This window comes from Chelonia mydas, chromosome 1 (assembly GCF_015237465.2).
Source record: "Chelonia mydas isolate rCheMyd1 chromosome 1, rCheMyd1.pri.v2, whole genome shotgun sequence".
NCBI lineage: Eukaryota > Metazoa > Chordata > Testudines > Cheloniidae > Chelonia > Chelonia mydas.
Window position 1 is genome coordinate 300,778,220 of NC_057849.1, and position 21,705 is coordinate 300,799,924.

Genomic DNA, 21,705 nt, shown 5'->3' on the forward strand with positions numbered 1-21,705 from the left:
ATGGTCTGTGGATTAGACCCTGTGAAGCCAAAGTTCACTGAAAAGGTGAGCTTTACATGGTATGTGGAAACCTAACTAGCTGAGTTCTAGCAGAGCGTAAGAGGGAATGTGTTCAGAACTGAGGAACAAACCACAGACAATGACAGAAGCACAAATTTAAAGTGTGTCTCTAATGCTTCTGTAGATCTCAGCTGCCACAGTGGAGCGTAAGGAGAGGGGAGACCACTAAGTGAGCCATAATCACCTAGGGCCTGATTCTGATCCATCTGACAACAGTGTAAGAGTTACGTCAGGCCCTTGTGCAGAAGCACAGGGGAAGGCACAAGAATTCTCCCTAACTGCTCTTTGTGTCACTGTGCAAGGAACTGGGACACAACTGAAATCCTTCTGCTTGCGGGCACAAAGATGATAGCTAGTGTGGGAGATACCTGCCTCTTCTGGGAAACTGAAAATCCTGAGATTTTAATTCTGGCTGCTCCCTCCTCCTTGTCCCTGGAGCATCTTTTTATAACATGACCAAATATATAGAGATGTTTTAACTCAGGAAAATAATATATTCCTCTACTTTATGTGATGCTGGACAACAGTGTATCTGAAGAACTCAAGAACTGTCATCTAACCGCCCAAAGGGAGCAGGAAGGAGGCAGAGCCATGGCCTGCCCTCTCTCCACTTTGACCCCTGGAGCAGGCCAGGTGCTCCATGGGGAGCAGACGGTACCATCCTAAAGGACACACACCTGGCTGTTCAGAAAGAGATTGTACCTCTCTGGCCTCCCAGCATCTTCTCCAACAGGAGCCAGCTGGTAAATGGCACTGTTTGGCCCTGTGGAGTTGCAGTCAAAACAGTGTAAATAAGAGAAAACTCAGGTCCATAGTGTTTGACAGATTAAAACCAAAATGCTGACTTGCACCTGCAAGAAGAGAGTAGCCACAGACAATACACAGAGTGTGTATACTTCATGCCTAAAGCTAAACATTAATGAGGCTGGAATTAGCATACTTAGTTAATGAAAAATCTTCAGTTTTAAAGAAGGATTCCAGTCCTGCTTGAAAACCCACTTTTCATGGAGTCTTTTCACTCTCACTGACCATCCCTCCATACCATCTTGCAACAGTTAAGGCTCTTCCCGTGCACCAGACTGATCTGAGAGTATTAACTCTGTTCATCAAGGACCATCTGTAAAGTGTTCTGCATATTTACAACGTGCTATAAAAATAATAATTTGAACTCTGAAACTGGCATATAGATGTTTGAACACTCACTGCAAGTTCTAATTGCCAATCTGGGCACTATCACTTCGAGGGTGAAGTCTGGAAATAAGGATCACAACATGAGTCGGGGCTGAGAGGAGAAAACAGATGATATCTTAAGTAAAGTTTGAGCACTCAAATTATTTCCCCAAATACGTAATGCTCTATTTTATTTACAACCCAAATTTTGTCCACTCTCCTTCCTCAAACTTGTAACATATTTGACAATGTAAACAGACTGTTCATCACATTTTTTAAAAATTGAGTCTATTGCTTTAATATTATTATTCAATTGGTATTTTTCATATTCTCACCTCCATGCTTATAATTATTCCAAATGGGTGCTGTTTACCAATGTTAGAGGTAAACCCAAGGGTCTCTGCAACAAATAGAACTCACCCCACCATCTTTCCCTTCAGAGTAGCATGTAGGAGTAGCTGCTGCTACACTGGGGAATCTCTGAACTTCTTGCATGCTATTGGGGGAGGGAGACTTTATACTGGCTTTCATTTAGTCATAAAACCCCTGCACAGCGGTATTGAGGAGCTGAAGCTACTATTCCATCCCAGAGTCTGCAATAATAGCAATAGAGGAACTGTGCTGGAACCCTCTGTCTTTATCCTGGCCACATCCTGGGGCTGTGGATTCCCTCAACCCCTATGGCATTTCCTGGCACAAAGACAAATAACTCAGGACAATGGGGAGGAAACTTCATCACTTGAAAATACTGCTTATTCCGTCAAACTGTAGTTTACAATTCAATTCTATATCACAAATCTATATTACTAATAGCAGGATGAAAGTCCATAAAATACTTACAGTTCTTTGCATTAGTAGTGTAGCTTCGGAGCAACCTATCCCTTCGTCATTAAAACTTGATTCCATATTGATGATGTCATCAATAACCTCCTCCATCTAAGAAAATAATAGTTTTAAACTATTAATGATGACCCATATTTTTGATAATATGAAACTAAAGAGAAAATAAACTGCAATCAACAAAAGTGAATTAAAAACAAAGATCAAATTCTTAAGCCTCATATAAACTTTCCTATCTGTGCAAGATTTTCATATATATTAGTTCCCATGAGTAAAGTAAAAGTGGTTGTGGTTCACTAAGTTACTTTTTTCCCTGAATAACAACAGCCCTCTACCCATTCCCCCTTTCTGAGCCTACCACCTTGTCACACCAAGATCAGATGATAGAAGGGTTGTGGGTAACTAGTAACCATCAATCCCAACCCCTCTCAAGTGTGTCACATCCGTAACACATTTATCTACTGGTCCAGGAAGGCTGCCAGGAATCTGTGGTTGTTCAAGAATCCTGGTCACTCATGCTGCAGCATATAATGCTGCTGCCAAAATTCAGCAGGTTGAGTAATGTGTTGTGTGTTGAAGCACAGAAATTCATGGTACCTCAGTCTGGATATTCATTCCAAAGATTGGACACATATCCAAAACAGCCTGTCTGGTCCTAGCCAGAATCAGGAACTGCAGAAACGTGTGACACTGATAAATAATTAAACAGAAAAAACAGTTAAAATACTTTTTGAAACCTCAATATAGGTTCAGTTTGGGTTCAGTTTAAGTTTTGAGTAACAATCTGGATTGGTACACAAATACCTTGTTTTCTTAACAAAGCAGCCCTGAAGAAGGCCTCATAGTCAAACACTGTTGCTAATTCTGTTGTCTATAGGTAAGATTCACTCATGTCATGTGGGTTTGTACAAGCGGAGCTGGTAGGGGAACTGTGGGTGGAGCAGCTGTGTGAAGGTGCCTGCACACTCCATGCTCCCACATGTCAACTACCATGAAAGACCACAAATGGAGCAATCCAGGGATATTTGTGCGGATCTGGGGCTCCATGCAACTGGCACTGAGAGACTGCAGTCACTACTGCAGCCAATAGCATCCCCAGGGAGAGGGTAACTATTCTGCAGCTCCCTCCCCTCCCCACCCATGCCCATTGGCCCTACACTGGGGTACTGTATTCCACTTCCCCAGCCCTTTCACACTCCACTGACATAGAACTCAACTACTCAGGGCATATGTAGGTGGAAAGGATTTCACCCTGTGGTAACAGCATATTCATGAGTCTTTTTTGTTCTATTTAAATCCCATCATGGGATAAAGCTGCTCCCCTTCTTATGCCATTGGATGAATTCTCCTTTTGCTAGTATGCAACATCTCTTGAAATCTACTGAAGTACTGAAGAACATCTTGATCTATATCTGACTGCATAAAATGTACAGGCCAGATCCTCAGCTGGTGTAACTAGTGGACTTCAGCTCCACTGAAGTCAATGGTAGTGCTGAAGTCAATGGAGCTACACAGATTTACACAAGCTGAAGATCGGGCCTATATAAAATACAGCAATTAACTGAAAAAATCAATGAGTGGGTTATTGCATCTAAAATTTAGTCTGATCTGGTGTTTAACTTTATTATATATTTGAAATAATGTTTTTAGACAGAAATAACTTCCATTTGACAAAGGTTTGCAAATCCAGGTGCATATTCAAAAAAATGGACAGTAATATACTAATGTCAGACTTTGTATTTGACATGTGTTCTGCAAATACAAAATATCCAGGTGCAAACTGAAAGTTTAAGTGTCTAATCCTGCAAGCAGCTAGTCACACTGGCATTCAGAATCCACGCACTTCAATGGGACTGCTTGTGTAAGCAAGGAGTACCCAAGTGAACAAGGGCTGTAATGTGAGGCTATAAGAAAGGGAACACTGATGTGCTGCAGCAAAGAACTGGTACACGTACATTTAATTATTATTCACAAGTAACACAAGGTGTGCAAGATAACCACCATTCTCCTATACTTTCCCTCAGCCCGGCCTGTATCTTAAACATACATGCCATACCACATTTTCATGTTGTCCTCCAAGACCCAGCAGCTTGGTAACCGGACTTTCTGGAGCGCCAATATCGCTGGCAGGAGGCATGTGTCCGTTTCTCAGTATGGGTGTAGCTCCTGCAGGCTGGACTGTATGGCAGTGGGACAGTGAGAGGGTTTGGCTGGAGAGCTTGGTGTCAAGTGTCAGGTATTGTTTCACTTGATGTTTCTGGCTTTGCTGTATGTGATATCTAGATTGATTTTCCAAGTGTGTTTGTACCTGTGGGGAAAAGGAAATAATTTTTGAAATTTATATTTATCAATACAATTATTTATACATAATGTTGTTTTATAGCATAACTTCGGTAAAGAAGAGCATAAAAGGCCAGATCTTCAGTTGGAGTAAATAGATGCAGCTCCATTAAAGTAAATGGAGCTATGCTGATTTAAACGAGGTGAAAATCTGGCCCTTATATTAGCATTGTAGAATTATTATAAATCTCAAATCTTTGGTAGATTTCACTCCTTTATACATTAATTAGATACTTCACATACCATTATTCCCCTCCTGCTTCCTTAGGGCTATATAATTTGTTTACATGATGGGATGGGGGAAAGAGGGGATAGAAATATAATCACTGTACATAATCTGGTACATCTCTTTTTTCAAACTCATGATTCATCTCTAATTGAAAACACTGACCATACCTGCAAAAAATGGCAGTCAAATGTTTAAACATGTATGCACAATAAAAATATTGTTTTATAAGTGTGCTGTAGCTCACGAAAGCTTATGCTCAAATAAATTGGTTAGTCTCTAAGATGCCACTAGTATTCCTTTTCTTTTAATGAATAAAAGGATTCTAAAACAACATGTAATTTAACTGTGTTTGAGTAATTAAACAGTGGCAATCATTCATCAAATCTCATAGTATATTTGATTGGCTCACCTTGTAATAAGAGCAGTCCGTCAAATGAGGCATTTTTGTATTTTTGCAAAAGGAAAATTCCAGATACAATCCTAGATGGGTACTAACCAACCCCAAACCAAACCGTCTTCTACAGGCTCCACTAGAAGAATGACTATTTTTGAAGACGATGGGATTTTATAAACTAAGTGGTCATGCCAAAAGAGCTAATTGAGTAAGACTTTGGGCCATCCTTTAATTGCACAGATTGACAATTACTACTTCAAATGGGTCCCATTTCAGATCAATGTCACATTCCTACAATTCAACCACCACAAACTGTACTGTCATTTCAGCCCTGTGGCTCTCTTTCTATGCTACGGTATGACTAGTCACAAATTTCTTGTAATCAATTTTCCTCAAGCGGCCTTTGTGCAGGCATGTTTAATATTTCTTACACAATAGTAAATCTCGCTTTGCAGCCCTTATTTTCGCTATTTTTTCATTCTACTTAAATAAACTTCTTTTTAATTCTCCTAACATACATCAGCACAGACAAATAGCCCACAAAAAGTCTTTTGCATTTAAATTAGCTGTATTTTGGTACAATATTGCAGCACTTATTTTATTTTAATAGTGTTATGCTGGTACTTTGCAAATTATTTTAATTGTGGCTCCCATAAACTAATTTTTCAGTCATATAAAAAGATTAAGATTTGCAATAACAAATATACATCTACATTGCTATAGTCTAGATGAGATAGGCTTTAAAGACATTAAATTGCATTTCAGTAGAACATCTCTGTAAAATTTTAAGAATGCTGTTTAGACAATCCTATAATTTTAAGTTATGAATACATATGTCCTATGTATGGCTGTTGTATATTCATATATATTTTGGAGTCATTTAATTCACAAGAAATATTCATAGATTCCAAGGCCAGAAGGGACCATTGTGATTATCTAGTCTGACCTCTTGTAAAACACAAGCTATAGAACTCCCCCAAATATAAGTGCTAGAGCAGATTTTTTTTAAAAAAACATTCAATCTTGATTGAAAAATTGTGACTGATGGATTATCCACCACACCTCTTGGTAAATTGTTCCAATGGTTAATTACACTCACCGTTAAAATTTATGCTTTATTTCCAGTCTAAAGTTGTCAGCTTCAACTTCCAGCCATTAGATCGTGTATACCTTCCTCTGCCAGACTGAAAAGCCCGTTATTAAATATTTATTCCTGTAGTGGGGTTTACAGGACATAGGCAGAGGAGAGAAGAGAGCCTTCCTCACTGAGAGGCAACCAGGCTGAGCACACTGGCACAGCTGCCAGAATTGCCAGAGACACACACCCACAGCTAAGACCAATAAGGAAAACACCCCAGCTATAAAGGAAGGAGAACAGGGAAAAAGGAGGCAGAAGGGCTTGAGATGATAGAGGGGCTACAAACCTAGGCTGGCTCCAGGGAACTGATAGGGAGGTAAAGGAAGACTGCAAGCCCTGGAGTTAAGGGCTGATTGATTCATTTTCTGTTAAGTTGATGTACTGGGCAAATTTGAGTTAAATAGAGGAGAGACAATTTGGTGAAAGATGGGACACCAAAATGGAACTACACACAGAATCTTTAACAGTTCCCAATATAGGTACTTATAGACTGTAATCAAGCCATCGCATAACCTTCTCTTTGTTAAGCTAAATGGTTTGAGCTCTGATTTCACCACTATAAGGCATGCTTTCTAATTCTTTAATCATTCTCATGGCTCTTGTCTGAACTCTCTCCAATTTATCAACATCCTTCTTGAATCATGAGCACCAGCACTGGATAGAGTTCCAGAAATGGTTGCACCAGTGCCAAATACAGAGATAAAATAACCTCTATGCTCCTATTAGAGATTCTTCTTTTTATGTATTCCAGGATCGAATTAGCTCTTTTGGCCATCGCATCAGAGGGGAAGCTCGTGTTCAGCTGATATGCATCATGATCCTCAAATCTTTTTCAATGTCTCTGCTTCATAAGACATCATGTAAGTATGACCTACATTCTTTATTCCTAGGGATATACATTTACATTTAGCTGTATTAAAACACATCTTGTTTGTGTGCATCCAGTTCACCAAGTGATCCAGATCACTCTGAATCAGTGACCTGTCCTCTTCATTATTTACCATTTCTCCAATTTTTCTAAAACTGAAAACTTTATCAGTGATGATTTTGTTTTCTTCCAGGACATTGATAAACATGTTAAATAGTGTAGGGCCAAGAATCAGGCCCTGCAGGACCACACTGGAAACACATCTGCTTGATGACAATTCTCTGTTTACAATTACATTTTAAAACATATCTGTTAACCAGTTTTTAATCCACTTAATGTGTGCCATGTTCATTTTATATTGTTTTACTTTTGTTGTGTGGTACCAAGTCAAACACCTTAAGAAGTCTAAGTATATTACGTCAACAATATTACTTTTGTCATCCAAACTTTTAATCTCATTAAAAAAATCAAATTAGTTTGACAAGATCTATTTTTCCATAAAACTATGTTGATTTGCATTAACTACATTATCCTCTTTTAATTGTTTATTAATTGAGTCCTGTATCAGCTGTTCCATTATCATGCTGGAGATCAATGTCAGACTGACAGGCCTATAATTATCCAGTCATCCTCTTTACCCTTTATAAAAATTGACATAACATTAGCTTTCTTGCAGTCTTCTGGAACTTCCCAGTGCTTCAATATTTCTTGAAAATCAGAATTAATGGTCCAGCAAGCTCCTTGGCCAGCTCTTTTAAAACTCTAGGATGCAAGTTATCTGGACCTTCTGATTTAAAAATGTCTAACTTTAGTAGCTTCTGTTTAACGTCCTCCAGAGATGGGAACAGAAAGAATGTTATCACCATATGATGAGACTATCTCATCTAATTATCCCCAAATACAGAACAGAAATATGTATTGAACACTTTTTCTGCAGTATTATTGATAATTCTGCCATTTTCATCTAGTCATGGACCAATACTATTGTCAGGATTCTTTTTGTTCCTAATATATTTTTAAAACTCGTTCTTATTGTCCTTAACTATGCTGACCACAAGGACAAATCTATGCCCCTTGGCTTCTCTTCTCAATTTTCTACAATTCCTAACTTCTGATTTATATTCGTTACTATCAACTTCCCCTTTCTTCCATTTGTTATATATTATTTTTTATTTTGTACAGCTGCCTTCACTCCCCCTTGAAACCAGTTATTTATTTATTTACTTATTAACTAATACATCCTTCTTCCTTGATAGCGAACTCTTTAGGAGTCTAGTAAGCTGTTATTAAAATATTCTGATTATCATTCACATTATTCTCATTAAATTCTTCCTACTACATAATTTGGCTCATAATTGTTTTCAGTTTTGTGAAATTGGCCTTATTAAAGTATCTACCCATCTCTATATGGATATATATATTAATGGTCTGGACTTTATACTGTGTGCACATTATAAATTTGATCAAGCCATGATCACTTGTACCTAAGCTTCCATTAATTTTTAGTTCTTGGTCAGTTCCTTTTTATCTGTTCAGACAAGGTCTAATAAAGAATTTCCCTGTGCTGGCTGCAATGCTTTTTGAGTTAGGAAATTGTCATTTATAATGTTTAGAAATTCCAAGAATATTTTAGTATTGGAAGCATGAGACCTCCAGCTGATGTAACTCAAACTGAACTTCCCCATGATCACACAGCCTTTTTTCCTATACATTATAGATAAGTATGTAAGGAAGTGGCCATCCTCTTCCCAGATGTGATTTTTGGCTGTCGCAGCCATCAATACCTCATCTTGTGCTTTATATGTTAGGAAATTGATCCATTAGCATTCAGGATCATTTTCTTCTGAATTATCAATGATTCAGGTAATGCCATTTTTGACATAGTGGCCCCCCTTTTGCCCACTCAGTCCTTCCTAAATAGGTTATAACCACTGATTTTAACACTCCAATAGTGTAAATCATACCACCAGGTTTCATACCAACTAGATCAAATTTATGCCCATAAAGATAATTAGGTCTTGCTTGGAATTTTCATGTTAGTTTGGGAAAGTATGTAAGGTGCTGTTAATTAAGGCCTCAATTCATCAACGCACTGAAGGACATGCTTGACTTTAAACTCGTGCTTAAATCCATCCCTATTCATCAAAGTACTTAAGTATGTGCTTAAATCCCTTTAACTTCATTTGGATTTAAGCCCATGTTCAAATTTAAGCATAAACTGCTGAATTAGGGCCTAAGTGTAAAATCTACCCCATGCCCATTAAGCGAGGGAATTTGGACACTCTGTGAGTGGAGCGCAGCATGGTTGGGAACTGACCCCAATCCAGGACCAGGGTACAGAATTACTGTTTAGCATTCCTTCATGCTGTCATTCCACAAAGAGCCACAGGTCCTCCATACTAGTTACAAACGGTTCTAGAGCCACTGCAAAGGAGTGAATGTATGTCCCCTCTCCTAGCCTACTAGAACTTCCACACTGCCTAGGCTGGTGCAGAAACCCTTCCTGTGGTGCACAGACACCCAAATTCAGCAGTTTTGCTAGTAGAACCCCCACAGAGTCCCTTTCCATGCTGTAACAGATGAGGAGGACTTTGCACAGGCTCTCCATACCATGGCCCAAATATTCTTTCTTCTTAAACTGAGAGGACAATTGCTCTATCATGAATGAAAAAGTGGCTTGGAAATTCAACATTCCTGCAGGAAATATTGAAACCACACTACTAGATGTAAAAAATAAACTGAAAGGAATGTATAAAGCATTTGCAGTTCATTAGATTAGTCTATGTTGGCTTAATTTAAATTGTTCTTGCAAACAAGGAGATTTAATCAATTAGTTGATTTTATTACCAGGATCTTTCCTGGGAGGATGATGTGGAGGAGGAAGACGCTTTCTTTTTGTTTCTTAGGCTTTTAGGATAATCAATGAACGCTTGTGGCAGCCCATTGCGAATTGGACCACCACTTCTGTCACTGTCCTATTGCATTGTGATTCCCATGAATGAAAATCAACTAAGCATGGAGCAGTAGTAATTCAGAAATCAGGCTCATTATCAGTGATTTTCTTGGATGGTTTTCTTTCAGTGGGAGCAACAGATCTTAACAATTAGTAGACATTTCACAAGCAGTAGACATTTCACAAGGAGGAAAGCATTTAAAGCTCCTCCAGTGGGAGATGGTCATTACTTCAGCTATAGTTTTTCAAACTCTTAGTGGCCTCAAGTGTTCAAATTACAAAAGCAGTAAATATGAAAGTAAAATTGTTTGGGTGGGAAGGGTTTTAGACTAAGATTTTTTAAAATGGGTACTCGAAGTTAAGGTACCCAGTCCATCTTTAGGCAACCGTTTTTTAAAAAAAATCTTGATCCTACTTTATAGGTCGTAAATTTTTCTTTTTATATTAAGAGAACATTAGGGTTGCAAAGTGAAGCACTCAAAAGAATTAAGAATATCTGTGCAACATGAGTGAAATAGAAAAGAAAATTCAAGACTTGGTAAAAATGTTATCAAGTCTGAGGGTAATGTAGCAACTAACCACAATATGATTGGAAACTGTGATTTATTCTCTACTGGAATGTCAAAAGACTGGAATGAGTCACATTATTAAATGTTAGTAATATTATGTTCGGTTTAGATTTGTTGAATAGCTGAGACTGTAGAATAAAATAAACTCTTTAGTGTTTGTAATTTCGACAACAGTTATTTAATTTTCATTTTGATTTTGAGTTTCAGTGTAACTGTTGGGTATAGTTCATTATTTCTGTGGCAGTTAAGAACAAAACCCTGGCCACAAGCATAGGAATCACAGACTGTGGAGAAATTTGAATCTGAATCTAAACTTGGACACTCTAGCCCAGTGTTCTCAACCAATCTACACATAGCTGTGACGTCCTCAGGGCCATTCAGGTAGTATATATATTGTGTGGATGCGGCTCACATAACACATATACAGCTGCATATGTGGCCCATAATGGTAAATAGATAGAGAATCACTGCTCTAGCCCATTTTTAATTAGTCTTGATAAAGGCATTGGCATTGAAATACTCAATCCAGGGGGTTAGGAAAAGGATCACTGGATAAAACAAGCATTCCTCTTTGCTCCTGGGATCCCCCACAACCTCATCCAGTTTTAGAACCAAGCTCAAAATGAGCATTTACATCCATGAGTAACTCTTAAGTTCACTGGAACCATTACATTGAAAGGGACTATTCATGTGCATAAAGTTTTTCATGTTCAGTAGAACCTCAGAGTTACGATCACCAGAGTTACAAACCGACCAGTCAACCACACACCTCATTTGGAACAGGAAGTATGAAATTAGGCAGCAGAGACAAAAACCAAAAGCAAATATTGTACAGTACAGTGTTAAATGTAAACTATTTTTATTGTTTAAAACACTTGTGAAAAGGAAATGTAAATGATTAAATTGTGGAAAAGATGAGCGGTAAGGGAAAGTTTTCAGAAGTGCCTACATGATTTAGATATGTCTACACTGCGATAAAAGCCCTGCAGCATCGCTGCAGCTGGCCTGGGTCAACTGACTCAGGCTCACTGGGCTCGGGCTGCGGGGCTATAAAGTAGCAGTGTAGATGTTCAAGCTCTGGCTGGAGCCCGGGCCTGGGCTGAGTCCCCACAAGAGCGGGTGGGGCTTAGAGCCTGGGCTCCAGCCCAAGCCTGAACATCTACACTGCTATTTGTAGTGTTGCAGCCCAAGCTCAAGTCAGCTGACCCGGGCTCTGAAGATGTGTCTACACTGGCAATGTAAGCCTTGTCTCAGGCTCAAGCCTAAGTCCCCTTCTGTCCATACACAAATCACACTAACCCAGGGTCCCAGGACCCTGGTGGGCTGCAAGGTATGAGCCCAGGTCAAAGCCCTGACCCAGGTTCAAGAGGCAGTGTAGATGCAGCCCCACTTGACTCAGGTCCTGGGAGTCCTCCAAAAAGTATCTCAGAATCCCAGGAGCCAACTTCCTCTGTCCTCTCTGTTCCAAGACTCTTGAACCTACACTACTGAAAACAGATGCAACCACCCTGGGTGTACTACAGCAGCTCAGTGAGTCGGCATTAACCCTTCTGACCCCTGAGCTGCAAACACACCATCCCTGAGTTCGCAATAGAGACTGACCAGAACAAGCCTTTTGCAAATTGTGCTACTTCATGGTCACAGGAGCACAGCCTGATTTTGGTACATCTCTGGAGTGAGACCAGCAAGACTGTGGACTTTAGTAAGAGCATCAGCAGTTAAATTGCTTTGAAAATGTTGACTGGCCAAAATGTAGGTGCCTGGGAGATTTAGGTGGGGGGGTGGGGGGCAATTAGGTGGTACCTGAGCTCCAGTTTTGAAAATGTCAGAGGTGCCTACATGATGGACTTAAGTATCCATTTTCCTATTTAGGTGCCAAAATCCCTTTAAAAATCTGGGCTTTAAGCCTAAATCCCAATGATTTTTTTAACGAGACTAAGTAAGTTATTCAAAAGCAGCTAAAAGAAAAGGAGTACTTGTGGCACCTTAGAGACTAACCAATTTATTTGAGCATAAGCTTTCGTGAGCTACAGCTAAGTAATTTAATAGTGTAAGTCCTATTTTCAGAAGGGAGTTGTTAAGCATTGAGAAGCCTAAGTTCCATTGACTTTCAATTATACTGAATCCCTAACTCACTTTTGGAATGGGATGGGATTTAGGCTCCTAAGTGACTTAAATGTTTTTGAAAATGTTACTGGTAAACACTCAGGATAGCAGAAATGTGCAGATGAGCCAGTACTGATTCTCCTCCCAGACATTCTTTTGTAGCTGTTATAGTCAGTCCAGGCCGATTATTGCTAAGACTTTTGGATGAATGAAAGCTGGCATAAGTTCTAGCAGAGAACACTTCATCTCCTGCCCACTACCTTGATTCTGCTTACCTACTCCAGGTAGGATTACATAATCAGATGGTTCAGAACCAGAATCCCAAATCCTGAACACTGAAGGCATTAAAAATCCCTACCCAAACCCAGAACTGAATGTTATGATTTGAGTTGAACCGAAACCTTGAATACAAACACTCCCAAACTTTGGACAAAGTTTAGGTCTTGTTTTTGAACCATCAGCTCACATGTTCATATGTACTGTATTTCTAATTTATTTTCCATTCACAAGCCAGTTATGAGTACAAATATAATTTTTAGGAGTTACAGATGCAACTGCAAAAGTCTTCGTTTCTTTCTAATTTGAGCACACATCTTGACCATGTTGTAAATCTGTGGTAAAATTGTGTAATATCCATTCTATTCCTGCACAAGTATGAAATTTAGATTAAAAAAATGAAAGTAAAATTAGTATCTTTTACAATGTCATAGCTAGGATTTCCAATTTGTTCATTTAAGCAAACGTTAACCAGATTATTTGCTGATGGGATTTTTCAGTTGGAAAAACAAAACAATTTGTATGGTTTTCATAGCAGTCATGTTAAAGGTAAGAAAAAGCCCATATTTGATGGGCAGGTGGGAGTCATGAATAGTTCCTCTAAATATCCAAATAAGGAAGAATGCTAATGTTGTGTCAGTAATTAAAAAAGACAAGCAGAATGACCCAGGTTAATATAGGCCAATTAGCCTGACATCAGTCCTTGACAAAATAATGGAAAGGCTGATATGGGATTCAGTCAATAAAGGACAAGAATATAATTAATGCCAATCAATATGATTTTATGGAAAATAGGTCATGTCAAACAAACCTTACTTCATTCTTTGATAAAATTACAGAATGAGTTAAAATAACTGTTCAGATGTAACGTACTTTGACTTTTGTAAAGTGTTTGACTTAGTACCACATGACATTCTGATTAACAAATTAGCACTATACAATATCAATAAAGCACAAGTTAAATGGATTAAAAATTGACTAACTGAGGACTTGTCTGCACTACCATGGTAAGTCAACCTACGCTACGTAATCTACGTAGTTGATGTACCTTAGGTCAAGTTACTGTGGGGCCTACACCGCGGGGGGGGGGTCGACGGGAGAAACTCTCCTGTCGACTTACCTTACTCTTCTCATTGAGGGTAGAGTACAGGGGTCGACTGGAGAGCGATCTGCTGTTAATTTGGCGGGTCTTCACTAGACCTGCTAAATTGACCGCCTGTGGATCGATCTCAAAGCGTCGATCCCAACTGTAGTGTAGATGGAGCCTGAGAGATCTCAAAAAGTAGTTGACAGTGAGGAGACATCACCGGATAGGGAGGAGGACAGGGCTGTTATGCAGAGTAAACTGATCGCATGGTAAGATGGGCCCATTCAAACAAAATGAGTTTTAATACAGTCTAATGCAAAGTTACACCATCTAGGCACAGGGAATGCTGGCCATACCTACAGAATGGGAGGACTGTATTCTGGAAAGCAGTGTCTCTGAAAAGGATTTAGGGTTATAGTGGAAAAGCAACTCAATGGGAGCTCTTAGTGTGATGCTGTGGCAAAAAGGGCTGGTGAAATCATTGGAGTATAAACCAAGGAGCAGTGGTAGGAGAAAGAAGGTCCTTTGAACTTGGTATTTGGCATTGGTGAGTTGAATACTAGAATACGGTCTTCCTTTTTGGTATCCACATTTTAAAAAGTATGTAATACTTTTACAGAAGAGGTGCAGAAAGGAGACACAAAAATGATTCAAGGGTTGTAGAAAATGCCTTTCAGTGAGAAATTTTCAGAGTCTAATCTATTCAGTTTATCAAAAAGAAGATTGAGAGGTGTATAAATAATTTCACTTGGTGAAAATATCAGGGCTCTTTAACTAGTGAAGAAAAGCATAAGAAGAACTAGTGGCTGAAATTGGACAAATTCAAATTGGAAATAAGACACACATTTCTAACAATCCAGGTTATTAATCCTTGGAAAAAACTACCAAAGGAAGTGGTGGCTTCTCCATTTCTTGATGTATTCAAAATCAAGACTAGATGCCTTTCTAGCAGATATGCTTCAGTCAAACACAAGTTACTGGGATCAATTCAGGGGGTAATAGTTGACATTTAACAGTCTGTGATATACAGGAAGTCAGATTAGAGGATCAATGGTCCCTTCTGAAGTTTACTCTATGAAATTATAAATTTGGCTGCTTTACAGCTACTTTTTCTTTGATTAAAAAAAAATTGAATTTTCAGCAAACAATGTTAAAACTGAAAGCCTTGTTATAAAATCACTGGATCAAATGCACTCTTGATATAGTGGGTGACACTCAATGGATTTCACTACAGTTTGCCCACTTATGTAGCAGATGAATGTACTACCATATTTTTAACTATTTGTGAAATAAACTTCTCTGGTGGTAGTCAGAGTTACACTGATGGGAACACCATCATCACCATTTGACAGCAATACAATGTTCACAGTAACTATTCTAGGTATAGGATTTCACGTTCTTTCAATCTTAGTACTAGAAAATAAGCACTGAACTACAACTTCTTTGTTAATAAAATATTCTGTAAGAACCTAAAGCTGTAATTCCATTTTAAGATAAGTGCAACAGCAACATAGACTATTATAATAATTTTTCTGTGGGTTTTCAAGTAGCTTTCAGAAAGATAGTATATTTGATGAGGAAATAGCCTTTCCTAACTGCTGGCAGCACCAAACATAAATTGTTTATTTGTCCTGATCATTTTATTAAACTTGTTACGCTTTATTGAAAATTGCATGTATTTGTTTCATACCAAAATTAAATTTCAATTAAAGTTAGAATAAAAATGTTCCATTGTTATCTAAAAATTTATCTCCAAATAATGTTGCTGCTTGTCTTAGGGCTGGTGTCTACAAGTATGTGCGAGGGTGCCAATTATTTAAGCTAAACGCAGTAATTAATTTTTTGTAATGTGAAATTTTGTTGATTGGAACTTTGATCTGACTAGATGGGACCTTTTCTATTAATATGCATGAAGAGAGATTACAAAGAGAAAAGACATCCAGTCTGGCAATCCACACTGTGTTTAGCTGACGCCATAAAGTAGCTTTCAAGTTAAAACAAAATTCTCATGTGACTCTAATGAATTATTTTTCATCCAGTTTAACCTTTTGACATCATATTCATCAATAAGTTGTGAACGTTCTTTCAAGGGTGACGAGACTAAAGAAGCGCATTTTTAAAGTTCTTTTGCAAAGGCCACGTCTTTGACAATCGCTACTGTCTTCTCTATTTTGGTATCTCAATGTCCTAAAATAGCTCTCTCAGCTATAAATGGAAGGGGAAGGACTCTAAAATTCTCTATCATGGCTGTCAGTCATTATTAGAAACATGATATAAATTTAATAAAAAGATCCTTAAAAATCTGCTGCAACTATAGCTAGGTAAGAAATATATTATTAATTTTTGTCATTTATATTCTTTTGAAATAGGTTTACATGCCATTTTTGCACTTACTACACTTAGGAAAGAAAAATCAAATGCACAACTACAAAATGGGCAATAACTGGCTAGGCAGTAGTACTGCTGAAAAGGATCAGGGGGTTATGGAGGATCACAAATTGAATATGAGCCCAACAATGTGATGCAGTTGAAAAAAATGCTAATGTCATTCTGAGGTATATTCTTAGGAATGTTGTAAGTAAAACACAGGAGGTAATTGTCCTGCTTTACTTGGCACTGGTGAGGCCTCAAATGGATCTACTGATTAGGCCTGAACTGGAGTATTGTATTCAGTTCTGGGCACCATGCTTCAGGAAAGATGTGGACAAATTGGAGAGAGTCCAGAGGAAAGCAACAAAATTATAAAAGGTTTAGAAAACTTGACCTGTGAGGAAAGATTAAAAAAGAGTGGGTATGTGTAGCCTTGAAAAAAGAGACCGAGAACATAAGAATATAAAATGCCCATACTGGGTCAGATCAAAGGTCCATCCAGCCCAGTATCCTGTCTACCGACAGTGGCCAATGTCAGGTGCCCCAGAGGGAGTGAACCTAACAGGTAATGATCAAGTGATCTCTCTTCTGCCATCCATCTCCACCCTCTGACAAACAGAGGCTAGGGACATCATTCCTTACCCATCCTGGCTAATAGCCATTAATGGACTTAACCTCCATGAATTTATCCAGTTCTCTTTTAAACCCTGTTATAGTCCTAGCCTTCACAACCTCCTCAGGCAAGGTGCTCCACAGGTTGACTGTGTGCTGAGTGAATAAGAACTTCCTTTTATTTGTTTTAAACCTGCTGCCCATTAATTTCATTTGGTGGCCCCTAGTTCTTATATTATGAGAACAAGTAAATAACTTTTCCTTATTCACTTTTTTCACACCACTCATGATTTTATATCTCTATCATATCCCCCCTTAGTCTCCTCTTTTCCACGCTGAAAAGTCCTAGCCTCTTTAATTTCTCCTCATATGGGACCCGTTCCAAACTCCTAATCATTTTAGTTGCCCTTTTTCTGAACCTTTTCTAATGCCAGTATATCTTTTTTGAGATGAGGGGACCACATCTGTATGCAGTATTCAATATGTGGGCATACCATGGATTTATGTAAGGGCAATAAGATATTCTCCGTCTTATTCTCTATCCCTTTTTTAATGATTCCTAACATCCCGTTTGCTTTTTTGACTGTCGCTGCACACTGTGTGGATGTCTTCAGAGAACTATCCAGGATGACTCCAAGATCTTTCTCCTGATTAGCTAAATTAGCCCCCATCATATTGTATGTATAGCTGGGGTTATTTTTTCCAATGTGCATTACTTTACATTTATCCACATTAAATTTCATTTGCCATTTTGTTTCCCAATCACTTAGTTTTGTGAGATCTTTTCGAAGTTCTTCACAGTCTGCTTTGGTCTTAACTATCTTGAGCAGTTTAGTGTCATCTGCAAACTTTGCCACCTCACTGCTAACCCCTTTCTCCAGATCATTTATGAATAAGTTGAATAGGACTGGTCCTAGGACTGACCCTTGGGGAACACCACTAGTTACCCCTCTCCATTCTGAAAATTTACTATTTATTCTTACCCTTTGTTCCCTGTCTTTTAACCAGTTCTCAATCCATGAAAGGATCTCCCCTCTTATCCCATGACAACTTAATTTATGTAAGAGCCTTTGGTGAGGGACCTTGACAAAGGCTTTCTGGAAATCTAAGTACACTATGTCCACTGGATCCTCCTTGTCCACATGTTTGTTGACCCCCTCAGAGAACTCTAATAGATTAGTAAGACATGATCTCCCTTTACAGAAGCCATGTTGACTTTTGCGCAACAATTTATGTTCTTCTATGTGTCTGACAATTTTATTCTTTACTGTTGTTTCAACTAATTTGCCCTATACTGATGTTAGACTTACCGGTCTGTAATTGCCAGGATCACCTCTAGAGCCCTTCTTAAATATTGGCGTTACATTAGCTATCTTCCAGTCACTGGGTACAGTAGCTGATTTAAAGGACAGGTTACAAACCATAGTTAATAGTTCCACAATTTCACATTTGAGTTCTTTCAGAACTCTTGGGTGAATGCCATCTGGTCCCGGTGACTCGTTACTGTTAAGTGTCTCAATTCATTCCAAAACCTCCTCTGGTGACACTTCAATCTGTGACAATTCCTCAGATTTGTCACCTACAAAAGACGGCTCAGGTTTGGGAATCTCCCTAACATCCTCAGCCGTGAAGACTGAAGCAAAGAATTCATTGAGTTTCTCTGTGATGACTTTATCGTCTTTAAGTGCTCCTTTTGTATCTCGATCGTCCAGGGGCCCCATCGGTTGTTTAGCAGGCTTCCTGCTTCTCATGTACTTAAAAAACATTTTGTTATTACCTTTTGAGGGAGGGACCTGATAACAGCCCTTAACGTATTTGAAGACTGTTATAAAGAGGACTGTGGTCAATTATTCTCCATGTCCACCGAAGGCAGGACAAAGTAAAGGGCTTAATCTGCAGCACGTGTCTGGGGTGGTCTAGGTTTACTTGGTACTGCCTCAGCACAGGGGACTAGAACACTTGTTGAAGTCCCTTCCAGTTCTACATTTCTCTAAGTAACTATACTGTTTGGTCTGATTCCTAGTTCATTTTTCAGTTCTAATCTTTCATTTAAATCACGTAGTTTGTAAAAAATAATGCCTGTAGTCTGTTTGTTTTGTTTAAGATTATGTACTGTTTTTAGACTGCATGTTTTGAAACTTAAATCCTTCTGGGCTAGGGAGTTAAATTGTTCTTAAATGCCAATAAAGGCTGCAAAGTTATAAAGACTTAAATTTTATTTTAACACCTGACAAGCTGGCCTTAAAGCCTTAGGGCTCCTTTCAGCAAAAGTCAGAGTTAGATGATTTTGGCCAAGGAGCCATCAGAAGTTTGTGCATCTTGACTGCATGAGTTCAATTAAGGAGCCAAAAGTGTCTCCAGTATTCCAGTGCAATTGGGACAGCAAGCTTTGATGATATCCCTGTAGTTGTAAAGTACAGCTAGTTGGCCTCGCACAACTCATTTCCTACTGAATGAATGTTGTGTGAACAATGATGTTAACAGACAGAAACAGAGGAAGGAAAGGACCTGAGCTCAACCATTGAATGTTAGCAAATACCACCTTGGGGAAATCTTGTCAAAATAATCACCTTTCCAATTCTTAAAATAACTTTGCAGGGAATGGCCAGTTCTAAAATATAGCCCCAAATGGTCACATGCTGTTGTGTTGATCTTCTGTCCATGGGAGAGCTGTTGTTCTTCTTGTACCTGTGGTCATACCTTGCAGAGAGCTTTTCCTTATGCAACACTGGTATTTGCAGTCTCTTTTTTCACATTTGATCCACACAGTCCAATTCCTTCTCTTTGCTAATTTGCTGACTCGCTTTTCTTTAGCTCCTTTGGCTAAATTGTGTATATTTAAACTTGTTTCCTAAGATCAGTGCTCTGACAAGTGGGTGGGCTTTTGGTAAGGGTCTATATATCAGGGCAGATTAACAGTGGGCAAGGTGGGCAGTTGCCTTTCTATCTTGGGACCATGTGGATTCCTCTCTCACCTTAAGATCAAAGGACTGCAGTCATTCAGTCTTTACTTCAGCCTTTTAATCTAGCTCACTTCTCTTTCCCAGTAGCCTCTAACTTAGAGTTGGGTCAAAGTATTTTTCAAAGTATTGTGAAAAATGTTAAAATTGTTTCTATTTTGCAGAGTTTGAACCAGACCTATTTTCCACTAACAAATTGTGAATTTTTGCAATGAAATTTTGTGTAAAAAATGTTATCAAGGTCATAATTGATATGACTGATATTTTTAATTTAGCAAAAGTCAAGTTTGATTGTAGGTAACTATTTTAATGATACACACACATCTGTGTGTTCAGAGATAATGTCCAAGATTTTGATCCCTGCAAACACTTGTACTCAGCTTTAACTCTAACTTTCTTGCAGTCCTATTAGCAAAGCTTTTTCCTATATTTTTTTTTGTCAACATTGACTTGTTAAAGATTTCAAGCAATTTTGTACACATTTTCATAATCTCAAAAGTTAGCATTTTCATTGTAAAAACTTCCTGCTATGAATGTTATATTCTGCTCCAGGCCCTAGTCTTACCCAGCAACTTGTATGAGAAAGGTCCCATTGAAGTGCATTTTGTAATAAACTCTAAAAGTCAATGGGGTCGTGCATGGGAAGAGGTGTCAGTCACATGAAACAGCTTTCAGATATGGGGTCCTATTTATCGTCTTTATTTCCAGGTTTCATGTAGACCAGAATATGAAGCCTTTGTGGTTGTATTTTGCCAACGAGAGCAAAACTTAGAAATGTAATGTCATTCATGTTTCAGCAGTTTGTCTATCAAATTAGAAAATTGTGTTTAATTTTTAATTAGATTTTGGACACTTAAATACTGAAAAAAATGTTAATGGGCTTTTTCAAGGTCTCACTGAAATAATGACCACTCCCACTGATTTCAGTGGGAGGAGGATCAGATCTTCTTGAACATCTGTGAAGCAGATGGTGGGAATAGAATACTGCAGTTTAAGGTCTTGATTCATGAAAGTGCTTAACTGTGTGCTTGGATTATACCTATTCAGGAAAGCACTGAAGCTTAAACTTAACTTTTAACACACATTTAAGTCTCAGGGCTCATCTGCACAGTGTGTTAGTCTGCACCAGAGGGTGTCAGTTCTAGTGCACACTAGTAATTGCTCACTAACTGGCCTGTGTGGACCCTGCTGATATACACTAACATTTCTCTAGCATGCATTAATGTAGCATTGTTTGAAACAGGACTATATTAATGTGCACTAGGGAACTTTTAGTTCACATGAGCACGGGTCTTTGTGGGCCAGTTAGTGCACATCATGCTCGTGTGCACTAGAATTTACACACCTCTAGTGCAGACTAATGTGCCTTGTAGACAAGTCCCCCTTGACTTCTTTGGGAATTAAGTACGTACATAAATGCTTTCCTGAATTAGAAAGTAAATGACATTTTTCCAAGATAAGAGTAAATGCCTACAATCATTATAATCTTTAAAATGAACAGAAAACGTATCGTAGCCCTGATCCTATATCTGGATCCACTATTATAACCCAGGGTCCATACTGCTGAGTCCCATTGTCTTTAAGTGTGTATTACAGAATCACCTCTGTCCTTTAAAAGTTAAAGATGTCTTTCTGAAAATATTTACTCTTTACTGAATTTCATTTTGTTGATTTCAGACCAGTTCTCCAATTCATCAAGGTAATTTTGAATTCCAATCCTGTCCTCCAAAGAG

At 38.5% G+C, this 21,705-nt stretch overlaps 1 protein-coding gene across 6 annotated transcripts in view; it reads right to left on the bottom strand.

The window, feature by feature from the left end:
* Positions 1-21,705, bottom strand: part of TFEC (transcription factor EC) — a 183,184-nt gene that overhangs the window by 44,927 nt on the left and 116,552 nt on the right. For all 6 annotated transcript variants that reach the window (XM_037888905.2, XM_037888906.2, XM_043549827.1 and 3 more), the window contains 2 exons: positions 4,127-4,378; positions 2,071-2,166 (listed from right to left, as the gene is read on the bottom strand). In XM_037888905.2, coding sequence (XP_037744833.1) covers positions 2,071-2,166; positions 4,127-4,378 — 348 coding nt within the window. The remainder of the gene's footprint in view (positions 1-2,070; positions 2,167-4,126; positions 4,379-21,705) is intronic.